This window comes from Bos javanicus, chromosome 22 (genome assembly GCF_032452875.1).
Source record: "Bos javanicus breed banteng chromosome 22, ARS-OSU_banteng_1.0, whole genome shotgun sequence".
Classification (NCBI taxonomy): domain Eukaryota; kingdom Metazoa; phylum Chordata; class Mammalia; order Artiodactyla; family Bovidae; genus Bos; species Bos javanicus.
The window spans coordinates 50229097-50246814 of record NC_083889.1 but is presented as its reverse complement, the minus strand read 5'-3'; the positions used below and the strand labels follow the sequence as shown (position 1 = coordinate 50246814).

Genomic DNA, 17718 nt, shown 5'->3' with positions numbered 1-17718 from the left:
GTGGAAGTGATGGCTTTGGAAACCCTCAGCAATGATGGTGGCATAGGCTGCACTGGTAATGGTGGTGCAGTGGCAGTGACCTCAAGGGTGACCCTCATACAGAGAAGCGGGAAATGAGGAGGAATGATTGACACGGTGTTTTTAAATGAGGCATGACGGTGAGAGATGCACAGGCGCTGTCACTCCAGCCACTGTATCTGCAGGCTGGTGTTTGCTCACACCCAGTGGCCAGCCTCCGCTTGGAGCATGCGAACCAGCAGTCCAAGTGTAAGTCTGAGTCAGGAGACCCTCAGCAGGATCCCTAACATACCTAACAACCTACATTTGCAGTCAACCAGCCAATAGGTCAGAGTGAGAGATGTCTTGAGTGGGGGGTTAGCCAGGAAGAGAAAGGAGAGGAGGAAGAGAGAAAGGCGAAGAGAGTGAGGAGGAAGCAGACAAGGAAAAATAGGGGGAGAGGAAGGAGGGGAAAACGGCTTCCCTGGTGGCTCAGATGGTGAAGAATCTATCTGCCTGCAATGCGGGTAGACCTGGGTTCTATCCCTGGGTCAAGAAGATCCCCTGGAGAAGGGAAAGGCAACCTACTCCAGTATTCTTGCCTGGACAATCTCATGGACAGAGGAACCTGGCGGGCTATGGGCTACAGTCCACGGGGTCACAAAGAGTGGGACAGGACTAAACACACACAAGGAGCGGGGAAAGGAGGGGAAAAGAAAGAATAGAAAAGAGAGGAGAAAGGGGAGGGAATAGGAGAAGAAGGACAAGGGAGAGGACAAAGAGGCCCATGCCCATTGGGACCTTGGCAAAGTGCATGGGGCAGGGCTGAGTCTGTGGTCCTGGCTGGTGAGGCCATGGCCTTGGCCATTGCGTTAGGTTGGGTGGAAGGTCCTTTCCTGGCATCAAGGTGGGCCCAAAGCTCAGTTGCAGAGCCCTAAAGTCTGCAGCCCTCAGGAATCCACTTGAAAGCCAGTGTCGCTTTCAGGAACCCCTAGCTGGCTTCTCTGGGATGTGGAAATATAAGGGGTGGGTCCGTGGAGCTACTGGCTTGAAATAGGGCTGGCTGCTGGGGAGATCACAGGGAGCCCTAGAGCTGTTGGATGGAGCTGTAGGGCTGACCTGGCCTGGGCTGGAGGCGGAGGACAGGTCCTGCAGTGTCAGCCGTCCCAGGGGCTGCACTGCCACCTGCTGAGCGGCCCGGGCAGTCCTGGGTCCTAAGCTGCGGGGCTCACGCGAGGCCAGGCGTGGCGGGCAGCGAGTGGGAAGGACGGACACGGCAGGGGGTGCGCAGGTGAGCGCAGCCTCTTGCTCTCTGGCGCGCCTGCCCTTCCCGCCAGGGAGTTGAGTGCCCGGGTAAACACCAGGCGCGGTGTGCGCGGTGTATCCACGGAGAGACAAAGCCGGGGCGGGGCGGGGGCGCCGCCCGCGAAGCCAGGGCGGGGGCGCGGGGTGCAGGTTAGCCTTACCGGGCGCGGGCTGCCCCACCGCCTGGGATCACCGAGCCCACCCTGCGGACAGGTGGAGCGGGGGCGGGACGGCGGCCGGGCGGGTCCCGCCCTGGGGGTGGGGCCGGGCGGGGCGGGCGGGGCGGGGCCGCACTATGCAAATGTCGCCCACGGGCGGCCAATTGCCGGCGCTCCCCGCTCGGCTCCGAGCGCCCCGTCCCGCCGGCGGCCGCGAGACCAGAGAGAGCGAGCCAGCGAGCGAACGGCCGCGGCCCGGTGAGCCCCGGGCGCAACCCAGCGCGGCCGCCCGGCCCCACTCCAGAGACCAGGCGAGCACAGTGCCTGTGGGCCAAACCGAGCGCAGCGCCCCGAAGCCGAGCGCGCGCTGTCGCCCGCGCCCCGCGCCGGGGAATGCGCCCTCGGCGCGCCGGCCAGGGGGCGCCCGCAGCCCACCCGGGGGGAGGCGGCCCCGAGCGCCCCTGAGCCTTCCCATGGCCCGGGATGGGGTCCGGGGCCTCGACTGCTGACGCGCCCAAAGCCAGCAGACCCCGTTAAGCCGGGGCCGCGGCGCCGACCCCGGATCAGGCACAGCAGCGAGAGGGCGCGGGCAGGGCCATGGCCCCGGGGGGCCGCTAGCGCGGACCGGCCCAACCGGGAGCCGCTCTGCTGCCGCCGCCGCCGCCACTCGGGAGCCCAGGCCCCGCCGCCGTGGAAGAGGTGAGTGCGGCGGGAACCGGGAGGGAGCGGGCAGGCGGCCGGGCCACCCCGCGATCCCTTTGGGACCCGCGGCACTGCAACTCTGCGGAAGTGTCAGGGGCGCGGGGCTCGGAGAGGCAGGGCGCTTCCCGCGGACGCGAGGACGACAGGACTAGAGTGGGCGCTGTACCTGTCAGGGCTGCCGGGACCCTCAACATCGAAGCGACGTGGAGATGTGTGAAGGATGTGGCCTGCGGGGTCACCAGTGTGCAAAGCAACTTTTTCTCCGAGAGGTTCTGGGTGGGTGGGTGCTCCCATACGCCTCCTTGTTGCTGTAGCTGGAGACCTGATGCCCCTTCCCCTGGCTGAGCTCTCCCACTAATGCCTCAGGCAGCTCTCTTCCCTAGTAGGTACCCCTGCCCTGTCTCAGTGTCGGAATCTGGGGATCGTCTGCTGGAAGGGAAGCGCTACCCTGGCAGCCCCCTCGTGGAGGGTCTCCAAGATCAGCCGGGGCAGGACAGCCAGCCCCAAGGCTTTTCTCCCAGCCCTGTGCCAGCCCCCTGACCCCCAGCTGCTAGTCCGTGTCTGCCTTCCAGCAGGGCATTTTGCTTGGATTAGGGGCCCTGCTGTATGTGGGTAGTAAGTGAGCTGGGAGAGCCTGCAGTCAAGCCCCCCCTCCACCCCAATCTGGTCAGGCTGGGGCCCAAGTGGTGGAGTGGGCAGGGGACAGTAGGAGCTTGGTGGACTTGCCTAGAGCAGGTGGGACCAGAGAGTGTCAAGGTGGCCCAGGAGGGCTCGGCTGGAGCTAGGGCTGCAGGCCTGCCTGGATAAATAACTTCTGATTCTTGAGATAACTGTGTTATGAACACCAGCCCATGAACACCCGGGGGAGGTGGGGTGTGAACCTAAAGCGCTAATGTGTCAGCTCTGGAGATTGGGGGTTCTTGTCCTCATCAGTTCATCCAGACTGTCTCCCAGAAGCCCCTGTTCTAATTGCAGAGACAGAGAAACTGCACCCAGAGGTTGGTAGGTTCATGCCAGTCCCGGGGGTTGAATGGAGATGGAGCCTTTTCCCAGGCTGCACAGGGAGTGTGCCCGGACCCTTGGGGTAAGGTGTCCTGGAGAGTGAGGACACTGGGCATGCTTCCCCCTGCTGCTGCCCCTCAGTTCTGAAGGAGCCAGGCCCGGAAGTGCGGGGGTTGGGGAGAGGAGGGAACCTAGCCTCAGCCCCCTGCTGCTCTAGGCACACCTTGAGGGGGAAGATGGAGCCAAGCCCAGGTGACCTTGACTGGGAAACTCTGACCACGAAAGAGGGGTTTTCAACACCAGCTGTGCTGGGGTGTCTCTGGTTCCTGGTCCATAGGGTGTTGGGGGAGGGGGAAGCCAAGGAGTCGGGAAGAAGCTCTGGCCTGCTGGAGGGGGTGTCGGAGGAGCTAGATGAGGGGTAGGGTGCTGTTAATAATTTTTCCATCATGTCCCCCCCGCAGCATTTCCATCCAGTTCTCAGCTCGCAGGAGCCAACCTTCCTTCCCTGAAGCAGGCTGTCCACCCCCCTACCCGCGCCCCCCACCCCTCCAATCCCAAGAAGTCTGGATCAGGCTGGACAATGTGACCTCCCAGCCCCCTGCCCCGCCCCCAGGTGCCTCCGGACCCCCTCGTCTGGCCGCCCCTCCCTGCGCCCCTTGCCAGCCCCAGCTCCTCGGTTCTTTGTTCCAGCGTCTCTCCTCCGTCCCTCCCTCTCTCCTCCCTTTCTCCTCCTCCCTCCCGCCTGCCTCCCTCCCTTGCTCCCTCCCGCCAGCCTTCTTTCCTTCCTTCTCTGCTCTCCTCCTGGTGGGCTCCCAGGTGGCGGCGGCTGTTCCTTCTCTGTCCACCCATCTGGGCTGGACCCGACTGCTCCAGGGGCTGCTCTGGGACTGGGGCTGAGTGGAATGCATCCAGGGGCTGGCAGGGGAGAAGCAACTGTGGAAATGCCTGCCCCATCCCTATCTCTGTCCTCCTCCTCCTTCCTTCTCCTCCTCTCCTCCATCCCCCAAGCTGCCAAAGAGGGGGGCCTAGACTTGAGCCTGAGGCCCCAACAGATTTGAACATCCCCGGTTCACCCCTTTAAAAGGCCAAAGCATTGTGGGAGGTCCCTGTAGGGGCCCAGTGGAGCAGAGCCCTCCAGGTTCCTGGACTCCGTGGGGGGACTCCAACACTGTCCTTGGTGACCCTGACCTTGTCACCATGAAAATGGATGTAGGAGAAATGAGGTCACAGGGAGGAGGGGAGGCGAGTCACCCCAGCCCCCTGATACCTCGGATCAAAGCTCTCCAAGGGACTCAGCCTGCATCTAGCCCTCCCCGAGAGAGAGCTAGAGCAGCGTCTCCCCACTTCCTGAGCCCCACCCCACTAGCAGGTCGAGTTCTTGAACAAACATATATATATATATATGTATATATATGCTTGTAAGGACTAGTGCAGGCATGCAAGCTTGGATGTGTGTATCCACAGCTGTTAGAGGGGCCTCCCAGGTGCACCCGAGGGTGCCAGTAACTGCACAGCCCTTTCTCCCACCCCCCCACCCCCCGCAATCAGGGCCTGTTCTTCAGTCAGCTCCAGCTTTGTGCCCCAGCGGACAGGGGGCACGGCTGGTTCTGATTCTCCCCTCCCTCAGCTAGCCTCCCTAGCACCTGTAATGGGAGGTTTTGATGGAACCTGAGAGGTACTGCAGGCACCCCGGAGGGGGTGTGTCCACAGAGAGCACCACATGGGGAATGGGCAGGCCACTTGAAGCTGCACTTCCTGTCCGAGGAATCACCAGTGGTTTGCTTGGCAGGAGAGGCAAGGGCTCAGGGGAGGTGGGTCCCGGGAGGACATCAGGGTCTGTCGAGTGGGACTGGACAGTCCTGATGTGGAGCCTTGCCTCAGTGGATGCCAGCCAGGGCAGGGGATTAACAGATCACAATACCCCTCACCCTCCCCTCCCCACCCCAGAGTCCTAGAAATGGGCCTAGGGTCCCTGTCTCCCATGGGAGAAGGAAGTAGACCTGGCAGTTCTGGGGGGTGGGGCTCACATTGTCATTGTTGCCCCCACCCACAGTGCATCTGGGTGGGGGGGTGTTGGGAAGTTGGCGCTGATTTTCGCCGGGAGGGAGCAATATGTTCTGACAACTGGTGCTGGGCTGCGTTTACCCAACAGCCAGCCTGCCTGGGGAGACAATATTTGAAAAACATTGTGTGGAAACTTGGGCCTGCTGGAGGTTTGTATCAGAGCTCTGCCGGGGACACTGAGGCTGGCTCAGACCCTGCCCCTGGCCTGCTGGCCACCCTAGCTCCCCTTCTTTGGTCTCTGTAGGCAGAGCTGGAAGTTTCGCGGGCAGGAAGTCCTTCTGTATGTCTGACCTGGATCCCTCCTGCTGTGATTTCAATAGAAGTAGACCCTGCTGTTCTTTGCCTTTCCTGTTCTGGCTGCTGTCTCTCTCTCTAGGCCATCTATGTGTTTCTCACTTATCCTCCACTCTCTCCTGCTCCCAACTCAAATCATCAGGCTCAGGTTTCCCTTTACTGAGAGGAGAGATTTGGCTGGAGCCTGCAGGACTGGACCCATCTCTTCCCCCATTCCCTGAAGTGGGAGAGGAAGGAACAGCCCATTTGGTTGGGGGGTGGATGCATGGAAACTGGAGAAGGATGTAAGATCACCTCCTTGAGCTGAGTCCTGTGAACGGAAGTCTGGAAGCTGTGGTTCGGGAAGGGTTGGGAAAGGTCCGCTGGCCCCTGTTAGCCCTGTTGACCCTAGGCTGCACCCGGTTGCTTGGTCTTCAGACCCATTGTTAGGGACAGGAAAGTATATGAGATTTTCATATTATGGTATTCATGGCCCCAGGCTGAGGGTGTGAGCACAGAGGTACCTATCACCGTAGTTGTTCAGGTAGGGAAACTGAGGTCCCTTTGACAGAATTACACAAGAAAATGTTGGTCGGACAGGATACCTTGCTCTGCCTCACATATTTCAATCTTGTTGCTCCTCGCAGGTGTATAGACAGCTGCCTGACTCCTGGGCCCTAGGCCCCTTCCACAATGCCTGTCGCTGGTCTCCTCCTCTGGGCTTCCCTGCTCACTGGGGCCTGGCCAGCCGCCCCCAGCCAGGACTACCTCCCAGCCATGCCCCGGATCCGGCTCTCATATAAAGGTAAGAGGCTTCCTTGCAGTTCCCTGGCATCCCCCTGTCCAGAGCATTTTGTCCTGTTGCAAAGGAGAGAGAGGGAGAGGTCAAAGCAAGAAAGAACAAATTGTACAGCCACATGGGTCACACGGGGTGGTTTGTAGGGGTTGGGGGAGGTGGTGACTTGCTGGGAAAAGCTAGAGACTGGACTACTTAGACATTTAGAGAAGGGTCCTGAGTCTGGGCTGCTTCTAGAGCCAGAATGTATGGTCTCTGGGCTCAAGTCTGCAGGGTGTCTGTCCATGCGATGACTGGGGGAGACAGAGGTGTCACATCTTTCAGACTTGTGCTTGCAGAAGCCCTTCCCTGCCACTGGTCCTGCCCTGCCTGATCGATCAGACAGTCGGACAGACATTGAGGCCTCCAAAAGCTAGAGGAACGGGACCTGCTCCTCTGGGGTGTGATGTGCTTGAGTAACCATCCTAGGGGTCTCTAGGTGGGAGGGGCTTCTAGGAATTGGGGAGGGGGCTCTTGTGCTGTGACTGGAGGAGTCTAGGGCCCCTGGTGAGTTCAGGGGGAACATGTGCTGTTATGACAGGCCCGAGATCCCCAGTGAGCACTTTGCCTGAAATCACCAGAAGGTTTTTGGGCTTCCCTGGTTGGTTCAGCCATAAAGAATCCACCTGCAATGCAGGAACCGCAGGAGATGTGAGTTTGATCCCTGGGTTGGGAAGATCCCCTGGAGGAGGGCATGGCAACCCACTCCAGTATTCTTGTCTGGAGAATCCCATGGACCAAGGAGCATGGCGGGCTACAGTCCATAGGGTCTCAAAGAGTTGGACACGACTGAAGCAACTTAGCACGCACACACAGTGGAGGCTTTTAATGATGAGTTGGGGTGTGCAGAGTGAGACACTGGTCCAGCTCCATCGCCTTTACAGCTAACCAGCTAGGCCGGTGAATACATGCGGCCCACATCCTCAGACATACCAGTGGCTCACTCACTAGCCACTAACTCAAAGACGTGATCTAAAGGGTCTACCCTTGGCCTGAGAAAAGAGATAGCGACTGTGCCTGGGGGACCCGGGGTCACTGCTGAGTTTTCAGCCTTGGCCCTCCTCTGACCAGAGTGACTTTATTCAGCTGCCTGTCCTGGGTGGGGCCAACTCAGCCCTGGCTGACTAGATTTCCAGATATACTTGCTAGGGTGAGTGGCTGGGCCAGCCTTTCCTTCCTCAGGCTTGATGAGGCCCAGCCCCTCCTTACCATGTTCCCATGTCCCCTAGAAGAACCCCTCTCTTGGCCCCCATATCATTCCTGCAACTTGATGGGGGAACTGGGGAGTGAATTTCTGAGTGTGCCTAGGGAGGGAGGAGTCGTACGCAGGGCCCGAGAAATGGGCAAAAGAGTCGATCGTTTTGGGTCGTAAAAAACAACCCCTCTCCTAGGCCTGGGAAGGTGAGATATTCATTCCACTGATAACTGCTACCATTCCCTGGTGGAAGTTCTCAGAGCATATTAATAAATATTGAAGGGGTCCCATCCTCCTCTTATTCCCTTCCCAACCCAGGGTGCTGGCAGGGAGAATAGAGCACCCCCCCTACCCCCACCCAACAGGAGCTGGGAGGATGACTTGGTTTCCAGACCTTTGGAATCCTGGAGCCCAGACATCCACTCTGGGTATTTGTCATCATCTCGGAGACCTATGAGAGGAAGTAAAGGAACGAGACAGAGGGAGGGTCTCTGGACGCTCCTTTTAAACCTTCTTGGACCTGCAGGGGCAAAGGGACAAAAGATTTTGTTCCTGTTTTCCAGAGAGAGAAACTGAGGCTCAGATGAGGGCAGGGCCAAGGTCAGGCAGGAGGCAGAGGCAAGGCCAGAAATAGAACCCTGGTGTCCCGGTCTTGCCGACGCCTGACGCTCACATCGGTCAGGTCGATTCCCTCTCAATTAGCTCTGAAGCCGACACCCGCACTGACTAAAAGCCCAGCTCGCTGGCAGCCAGCCTGTGGCGCTGACTTGTGGAGCCTGGGGCGGGGCTGGAGGCTGCCTGGGGCCACCCCATCCCTGGGCCTCTGTGCCTTTGCACACGCAGGTTTCTCTGTCCTGAATGACCTTTCCGTCTCCCACGTGATCTCCTGTCCTACTTTTATGCGTGGATGCCACTTAGTTTAGTAGATACTTGAGTCCCTGCCATGCGCCAGGCCCTGTGCTGAGTACTTGGGACTGTGCAGTGAACAGGGTGGGGCGCTCCCAGACAAAGTGGCTTAAAAGGCAGTGGACACCCAGTTGGCCCATGCCTCCTGGGAGCCCAGCACTTACTGTGCACCAGGCCCCAGGCACCCTTCTCCCCTGTCATGTTGGATGGTCTCAGCCAGGACATACCTATGGCGCGGCCCTCAGTGGTGGGTAGGCCCTCAGTGAGCATTTGTGGAGTAAGAATGGAGACTGACAACTACGGAACCTGGGGGTCCTGGCCTGGCTGTGTCTAAGGCTGGGGGGACAGCCTCCTGCTGCATATACCCAAGGGGCACAGAGAGGGCTGCTGTTAGGAGCCCTGATGGTCACGGTGGCTCCGTGCCTCAGCTTCTCCATCTGTGGATAGGTGAAAGCAGCTGGCCTACCAGGCCTCAGGAATTTGGCCTAGGCACATCCCCTCCCCTCCTTGGGCAGTTGGGAGATGCTAGTTCCAGCCCAATCAGCCCAGACCCTCTAATAAGCCAGAGGTGCTGCTGGTGTGAGGGGGGCCACGCTGCCCAGGACAGATAAAGGAACAAAGGCAGGAACTGGGCCAGGCTTGGGCTTGCTGCCTGCCCATCAGCCTGGGCACCCCAGCCAGGCCAAAAGCCTGGAGAGGGTGTAAGAAGGGGCCCAGTTGAAGCAGGAGGACTCCAATGGCCCATCTCCTGTCCTGTCCCACCAGAAGCACAGCCAGGGTCATGCAGAAATGAGGGTCAAGTGGGGAAGGCTTTCCGGAGCAGGAGAGGCATTCTTTGAGTGCTCATGGATGCTTAGAACTAGTGACCTGGCCAGCAGGACCTTCTTTCTTCCATCCATCCTTGCCTGGGCCTGGAGTCCTCTTAACCCCAGAGTCACTGGCCAAGTCTGGCAGGAAAAAATACCCTCCTTCCCCCACCCTGAAATTGTCCAAGCCCTGAGGTATCACCTCCCACTGCAGAGGGAGGTGTGAAGGTCCTGCCAGCTCCTTTGTTCAGCCTAGGGAATGTTTACTTTTTCCCAGGAAGCCACCCCCACAAGACACAGCTCCTGCCTGGGCTGGCTTTGGCCAGGACTTGAGGTCAAGAGGTGTTTAGAGAGGGAAAGGGGTCTTGTGATGACATGAGGTGGCCAGGCTACTGAGAAACTGAGGCAGGAGTAGGGAGATGGAGTGGAAGGTCACCTTGCCAGGGGAGGTTAGGAAAGATGAAAATAATAGAAATAACAGTAGGTACCCGTGATGATAACCAAGTGGTAGTCCCACCAAGACCTGGGGAGGAGGGCTGCCTGGGTTTCCTGTGAGGAATCAGACCCAGAGGCTTTCCCGGGTCACTCAGGAGCCAGACTCAGATGGAACGTGGCTCCGCCTGATGCCCGAGCCTGTCCCAAGACTGAGGCTGGAGGGCAGGCTGGGGAGGCAGGCCCAGCCATCTCCCACGAGCTCAGGCTAAGCCTCGAGGACCCTGCAGTGCCGCCCGTAGCCTGTCCAGGCTTACTTCCCAAGGAAAGCACTGGGTTCGCACTGGGCAGGCTTCTTGTGCTCTTTCCCACTGGAGAAACAGCATCTGGGTTTGCTCCTTTCCTATGAATCCAGCTGTCCGCCACCCCAGCCCCTCCACTGATCAGAGTCCCCTGGGAAGCTGTCTCCCTTCAGAGAAGGAAAAACAGAGTCCAGGAGAGGAAAGAGCTCCGACATCCAGAGCAGCCCTGGGGTTCAGCCTTCTCAGACTGGGCGTATCTGGCTTGCCTGGTGGGAAGGACATTCTGTAGGTGGCAGGTGAACAGGTGGGTGCTGGTCACCACCCCCAGCCCACATCAGCCCAGCCTCTGAGTCTTTGGGGTAAATGGCCCAGAACAGGGCCACCACTTACATCATTTGTGTGTGGCTGAACGAGAGTCACCAGGCCTCCTTATTAGGAAATGAGGAGATTGGAGGTTAGGAAGGGTCACAGTCCGTTTACTTCACCCAAGGGAGAGTGAGTATGGGGTGAATACGGACTGAAGTGGAAGTGTCTCTAGCAAGCCTCATCTTAGCTGCCCTGACTGAGCAGGGGTGGGGGCAGGCCTGGGGAGCTTAAGGACCCTCCCTTGCCCCCTAGGGGCTCCCTGGCCAGCCAAGCAGGCTTAGAGCTTGAGATTGAAAGGGAAGGGTGAGAAGGAGCTTGGAGGCCAGGGGTGGCACCAGAAAGCTGGGTAGATGGCTTTGACAATTACAGTGAAACTTGGCGATCACAAATTGGGGAGGGCTAAGTATTCCAGGATGAGCCAGACAAGGGAGGAAGGAAGACCCAAAGCACGAACTTGAGCCCAGATCCCTGCATCTGGGACCTCAGTTTTCCTGGAAATGGGAGCTACCCCCTCTCCTGAGATGGACCTTCAAAGTGGCCACTTGGGGAGTTGGGAGGTCCTGGGGGGCTGGTTGGCTGCCCCTCAGCTGGCCATGGATCTCCGTCAGAGAGAGCGGGGCAGGTCCTTGTGCTTGCTGAGAACCTGCCCGAGGCCCCGCCGGGGTCAGCCAGGCCAGGGCCGAGGGCCTCAGCTGTGGTCCTTCCAGGTCCCGCCAAGCTTCAGATGGGACCGCCGCTGGCTGGGCCTCCGCAGCACAGGCCTTGTCTCTGGGTGCCTGGCACGACGCCTGCCCCTCCCTCCCTGGCTCCAGCTTCTCTTGGCACGGAGTGAGGAGCTGGTGCATGCTCAAGGAGTAAATCATGTTCCTTGGCAGCCCCCGCTGCTTCGTAATCGTAAAGAATTTAAAGAGAAACCACCAAGATAAAAATCTCATCCTGGCTCATAAAGGCATCTTTTACCCTGTGGCTTGGGAGGCAGCGGCCTCAGAGTGGGCTCCTGGCTGTCTGCTGTGTATGCGCACCTCCAACCCCGTGACCCCTCCAGAGGTGGTGGGGGATCCAGAGGGATGTCTCCAAAGCTGCGGGTCTCCCTGACAACTGGGAGACCTCCATCTCCTCCCCCAGGTCAGGCAGAGCAGGGCACTTACATTTGGTAGAATGCAGAGGTGATGCTGTGCTGGTTGAGAGGGCTGGCCTGGAAGGCAGACAGACCCCTTCCTACCTTCTCAGCTGTGTGATCTCAGACGGGTAGTCTAAGCTTTCCCACCCCTGGTTTCTCCATGTAAGGTGAGGATGGCAGTGGTCCCGTGGAAGCAGCATCCGGAAGTCTCAAACTGCCCAGCTTGCATCCTGGCCGTGGGTAGACCTTACATAGTGAAGTCCCTCTGTGTCCTGTTGCCTCATCTGTAAAATGGGGATAAAAAATGATGCTGACCTCATTGTGTTTTGAGTATTAACTTTGTGTACACCGTTGTGGCTCTGGTGAAAGGAAGTCTCAGAAACTAGGAGCTACTCTGAGGTTAGCAGACGGGTGAGGGCTAGTCCTGGGGATGCCCAAGGAGTCTGCACCGCCTCACCTCTCCCTGTAGATTTCTACCCTGTGGTGAAGCAGACGGTGTCTGGAAAAGGCTGCAAAAGACGCCCTGAGCCCTATGGGTGGAGTGGGGTCAGGAGGAGGAGGACTTCTGCCGTGAGCATCTGGACAGGCATTTTGGAGGAAGCTGTATCTCCACCCGGGGAAGGGAGATTTCTGGAAGAACAGAAGCAGAGGCGGTGTGTGTGGTGCAGCACTTGGGGAAAGGGCAAGATGCTGGATAGGGCTCGCTCTCGGTGGTAGGATATAAAGTTTGTGTTTTCTCCTTTTTGGGTTTGGTTTTTAAGCTCTTTCTTTCATGGCAGAGGTACCACATACATACTTGGGGAAAGACAGTGCATCTGGGGAGGGGATGCCCTGGGGGGGGTCTCTCCAGAGACGGGTGCCACAGTCTGGTTTGTGCCCATGATCATGGTGCCCATGATCAGCTGCAGTGACCTCCCCATCCCCACCCCCAATCTGAGCACTGTTCTGGCTCCTACAGCTTGTGCTCGGGGTGACCAGACTTGGACTGCTCACTTGGGCATCTATACAACTGGGCCGAGAGTGTGTGTGCTTGGCCTGACCTGGCGCTGTCCTGGGAATCTGAGCCCCGCCTCAAGAGAGCCCTTGGAGCTTTGGAGAAGCAGAGAAGATTCCTGCTGCATTTTTCTTAGAAATAGCAAGAGGGCCTTTGCCAGAGGCCTGGATGCCAGAAGGCTCCGATCTGAATCCAAAGCCCAGCTCACGTGGGTGCCTGAGCTTGGCAGGCCTGCAGGCCCCCGCCCCCCCAGCTTGCCGAGCAGCCCCAGGGAGAGGGTGGAGGCCTCCTGGGCTCCAGACCCTGATCACTGATCCTGACCCAGCAAAGAATGGGGTCTGGGCGGTGGCTGCTGGCCTAGGTTCCAGGAGGCCGGCCGGTGGCCGCGGGAGGCCCAGCTAGGCTGACTTGTGCTGTTCCTACTGGGACTGCTGGCAAGTATTGCCCATCTGCTGCATCTCTGCAGGGCAGGGACAGTCCCAAAGTAACAGCCCCTCCAGGGACCAGGAGGCCTTTGGGGCAAAAGGCCTTGGCTCCACTCCCCTCCCCCCAGTCTTCCTTCCTTCCTGCCCCCTGGTCCCCTCTTGCCTCCATCTCCTCCGTCACCACCATGAACCCTGCTCGGCTTCCTACCCGGACATGCTCTTTCCTCTCAGGTCTCTGCACCCGGCCAAGAACCTTGTTTCTTCCCATTTAGGGCTCCGTGCTGATGCCCTCATTTCCTTCCAGGAGCAGAGTCCACCGTGTGGACCTGCTGGTCAGCCCGCGTGGGTGGCTCCTGTCAGTCTTACACTATAACTGCAGAGCAGCTGCTAGAATGCGGGGGCCTCATGGGCTCCTGCGGCATCCGGGATAGAATGGGTGGCACTCCGGGCTCCTCTACCCAAGGCTGCCCATGCTGTCATTTTGCTCAGCACTCTCCAAGTCCCAGCACCAGGCCTGTGTAGAGTACTCGCTGCCTTTCTGGACTGGTGACCAGCTGAGTCCTGCTGGACTCCTGACACAGCCCCACCATATGCCCCAGGGCTGACCCTGAGCACACAGCTGCCTGTGTGATTATGCCTCAGTTTCCCCACCTGAATACTGGGGAGGGAGCCAAGACGGTCTGGGATACCCTGGGAACCTCTGGGTGGGTGAATGGGCCTGCAGGGACGGACTCCAGGAGTCTGAAGAGGGTAGAGATGGGGGTGGGGCCCAGGGCAGGGGGAGGGTCCTGACACCCACCAGCCTGTTGGTCCTATCCTGGCCTGTCCGTCTGGTTGATTTATCAGAGTAAATGAGCCATGGAGAGTTTGTTGTCTTTTGCAGTCACAGAGGGGAGGAGGAGGTGGAGTAAGGAGTGAGGGGCTTCCGGGCCAGGTCTGGAATGTGGGAGGAGGGGTGGGCCCCCAGGCCTGCGGAACTGGAGGCTCTGATCCACTCTCCCCACCTGAGAAAGGGATGGGTAACACCCTCCCCTCAGGACCCGCCCCTCTTCCCACTCACTTCCCACTTCTTGGGGGCACATTCCAGTGTGAGCTGCTTGCCTGGCTCAGGCCCTCTCCTCCCACCCCAGGCTTGGGGGCTACCCTGCTCCTTCAAGCCTGCCTCCTTGACCACACTGTGTCTTTTCCAGGCTGGGCTAGAGCTCTGAACTTTGCCTGGCCCACAGATTGCCAAAGGTGTCCTCCTAGGCACACCATTCGGGTCCAGGTAGGATGTCCTGGCCACTGGAGCCACCAGCCCAGACCTAGAACAATCAGGCATCATGTGGGCCTGGGGCTGGGCAGGGTTCAATGGAGGCACCTGGATGGAGGGCCCCCTACCAGCTAGGACACAATGGTTGAAAGTCATTGGACATCCTTCTCGGGGAGAGGTGTAGGGCCAACCTCTGCTCTCCTCCTGTGTGTGCCAGAGGGTGACCTTGCTGCTGCTTCCCACCTGCTGGTTTTTCCTGGGTCGGGATGAGCTGTGCCCCCAGCCTGCTTCTCCTGGGCGGGGCAGGTGGGCGCTGGGGCGGAACGGGCGTGGGAACAGCATGCCTGGGCCTGCCGGGCCCCAGCCTCCAGCCCTTTGCCCCCAAAATGGGAGGGGAGCCCGCAGCAGAGTTTAGCCCAGCTGGGCTGCTCCAGCTTGGTGTTTACTGAACAGCTGCAGTGTTTACAGTAGCTCTTGAGAAGGGGCCCCTTGTTCCAGAGGATTTCCTATCCTGAGGGTCCCATCAAGGTCTGATCTTACCACCTCCCCATATCCCTGGGATAGGCATGTCAGGGAGCCAGAGACTACAACCATCTCCACCCTCTCGGCCACTGTCTTGGTGCCTGTCCCTCCGCTGTCCACTCTGGCCTTGGGTCCCTCTCCCCTGGAGAAGCTGACATTCCCAGGAAGCGGCAGCTCTAAGTGGTAAAATACGGTAACAGGGTCCCCAGTTCAGACTTTTAAATTAAATTCAATCAGAGCCGTTATTGAATATAAACACGCGGAGTCATTTACATGTTAATTATGTTGAATGGACTATGAGGCCATAATTAGTTGCTAATTGGGTGAGAGCTGCTGTAATTGGTTTTGTTGGCACCGACCTGGCTCACCTGCCTAGGGGGAAGAGGGGCGAGTATGGATGGCTCCTAGGGAGGCCTGTGGGTCTCCGCTCTGGACAGCCTGATGCAGAGATGGGACTGGAGAGGGAAGAGTTTGATGGGCTTGGGGCCAGAGGAACCTAGAGTCTGCCCCCCATCCCAGGAAGCAGACAGATTAAGCCCTAGGCAAACCCCTGGGTCTGGCTTCTAGGGGTTCCCATCTAGAACATCCCGAGGGGTGGCGGAGGGAAGGGACTGGGGGAATCAGCCCCTGAATCAAAGGTGATGGCCTCCCCTGCTCAGCCCCATGTGGGACCTGGACCTGAATAAATGGTACGTGCCTAGGAGAGGATTAGCACAAGGCACATGTCATCCCGGTGTATCCCTGCAGATGCCGGGACCCTGGCACTGAGGTGTGTGGGAGGTGGGGTGCTGAGCAGGGAGAAAGATGCCTGCAAAGGCTTTAGGGCTGCCCTGCCCCCTGCTCAGCCTGGCTGGAGCTCCGGGGTTGCAAGGCTGCGGCCAGGGGCTGAGGCCTTCCGGCTGGCCGCTCATTAAAAGAGGATTAGGCTGGGAGCCAGGGGGCCAGCCCAGCCCCTAGGCCTTCCTCTGGGGCCCCTCACAGCTTGGGGGAGTGATGAAGGGGCTGGGGGCCACCCCTGCCCAGCGCCCACGAGGGTGTCCAGGAGGGACCCTTCCCCTTCTGCTCCTGCCCCCATCTCCTTTTCCATCTTGGTTTCCCTCCTCAGAAGGACTGGAGGATAGAGACCTAACAGAGAACCTGGCACACCCCTGCCCCTCACCCTCCGCCTCATTTCTCTTCATCTTAGGAATTAGGGCTGCCCCAGCCCACATGAAGTCAGAGGTCAGGGCTGGGCTGCCAGGACCTGTCCATCAGCTTGCAGTACCCATGAACAGCCCCGGAGGTGACACTGTCAGTCAAGGCCTGCTCCTTTGTAGGGCTGTAACCAAGGGGGCGGGGTACCCATCTCTGCTCCAAGACCCCCCTCTTGCAGCAGCCCCTGCCTCACTGGCGACAGACCTGGTGTCCTAGAGACGGGCAGCAGGGGTCGGGGGCCGCCCACTCGGGGTCTGCGGGTGAGGGCTGCAGACACGCCCCCTCAGCACTATCCTCGCCCACCTCCTCCTTTCAAGTGAGGCATCAAGTGCTTCCCAGAGAGGAGGAAACAGAGACCCCCCCAAGATTAGGCTCCTCTATGCTGAGAAAGTTCCTGCCCATGGACCTTTGCCAGGCCGTTCTGGGCCAGGACCCCAAGTGTCTAATGGCCATGGGAGACTGTCAAGGCTGGGAACGGCTGCGGAAATGAGGTGGCCGATGCCAGAAAAGGCTCTTCCTTCCCGATGACGGGAAAAGCCTTCCCGGATGTTACCCCACCCAGCCTGTGCCCAGCCTGCAAGAGGGCCTGGGGGTGGGGAGCTCGTCCCTGGAGCATCACCCAGGCACACCACCCTCTCTCCCCAAAATGAGAGCTCATCCAGACTTGAATCCCTGGCACCCGCAGAGCCTTGGATTGGGCTGGTTGTGCCCTGGCCCCTCCGTCTGTATTTTCCTGGGGTTGCGGCAGGGGGGTGACACTCCTGCTATCAGAGCTGGGCCTGGAACAAGTGGAGCAGAGGTGGGGACTGGCCTGAGGACGTGAGCAGCCTGGGTCCATGTCAGCTCCTCCTCGCACACCCATGCCTGCTTAGGCCCCCAAGTGCCCTGGGCCCAAGTCCCTGCCCCTCACTGGAGCTGGCAGCCCTAGGCTGTAGGCCTGCTGACGCTGCAGGTGTCAGAGCAGGATGCCCAGGACTACTCAGCCACCACCTGCCTTCAGCCGCACTTCTTGGAGGAGTGAAGACCCCCTGTTCTTTCACCCTGTGGCAGAGGGGAGGTGGGGACAGGATACTAGTTTCAGTCCTTGCCTGGTGACCTAAGGTGAGCACCACTCTCCCCTGGGCCTCAGTCTTCCTGTCTGGAGCTGGGGCTGCAGGGCTGTCACAGGGACCCTTGTTGTAATTCTTTACTACAATCTGGTTTGCAGGAAATGAGCACTCAGTGACCCCAACTGGGCTCCTGAAGCCCATGCCAGGAGCCCATGGCAGGGCCAAAGATTCCTGACCCCTGTCCCACCCCTTCCCTACTCTATACAGCCTTATGGGGGTTCCCCACACCTGCCTGTTTCCACAGTGACCAAAACATCACATCCTGTGACAACAGAGCCATTGACGCCATATCCCGTGGCCACTGGGAGGGGTCCCGAGGGTCCTGAGTCATGTGCCCTGTAAGTGGAGGACGAGTCACCTTCCGGCCCTGGCCCTCCTGGCAGGCAGTCCCCACCACCACCACCAGGATGGGCTCTGCCAGAGCTGCCCCCTCCTTCGGTCCAAAAGGCCATGGACCTGGGCGGGAATCCTGCGCTCTGCGCACTCCGATGTGTCACTTTCCTGCTCTGCCTGTCATCTGTAAACTGGATGCTGTGAGCACAGGGCTTTGCTCATGATAGACACGGGATGACTAAGACAAGGGATGATTCCCTCCATTCCCATCTCTACCCACAGGGTGGGGACCCGGAGGGAGTGAGGGAGGGTCAGGTCACCGAGCCTCCTGCTCCTCCTGTAGGTCTGTTTCCTCACTGCTGAATGGCCCTCTCCTCTGTCCTCGCAGCACTTTGAACTTGAGAGGGGGATTTGGAAAACTTGAGG

The 17718-nt window shown here is 59.3% G+C and overlaps 1 protein-coding gene across 4 annotated transcripts in view; it reads left to right on the top strand.

Moving 5' to 3' along the window:
- The window catches only part of SEMA3F (semaphorin 3F), a 39119-nt gene that overhangs the window by 8682 nt on the left and 12719 nt on the right, over positions 1–17718 (top strand). For 2 of the 4 annotated variants that reach the window (XM_061396866.1, XM_061396863.1), the window contains exons 1-2: positions 1664–2159; positions 6149–6306. In XM_061396866.1, the coding sequence (XP_061252850.1) occupies positions 6195–6306 (112 nt within the window). In that variant the 5' untranslated portion in view covers positions 1664–2159; positions 6149–6194. Of the gene's footprint in view, positions 1–1663; positions 2160–6148; positions 6307–17718 lie in introns of those variants that run through there. The other 2 variants (XM_061396865.1, XM_061396864.1) reach the window with 1 other exon arrangement.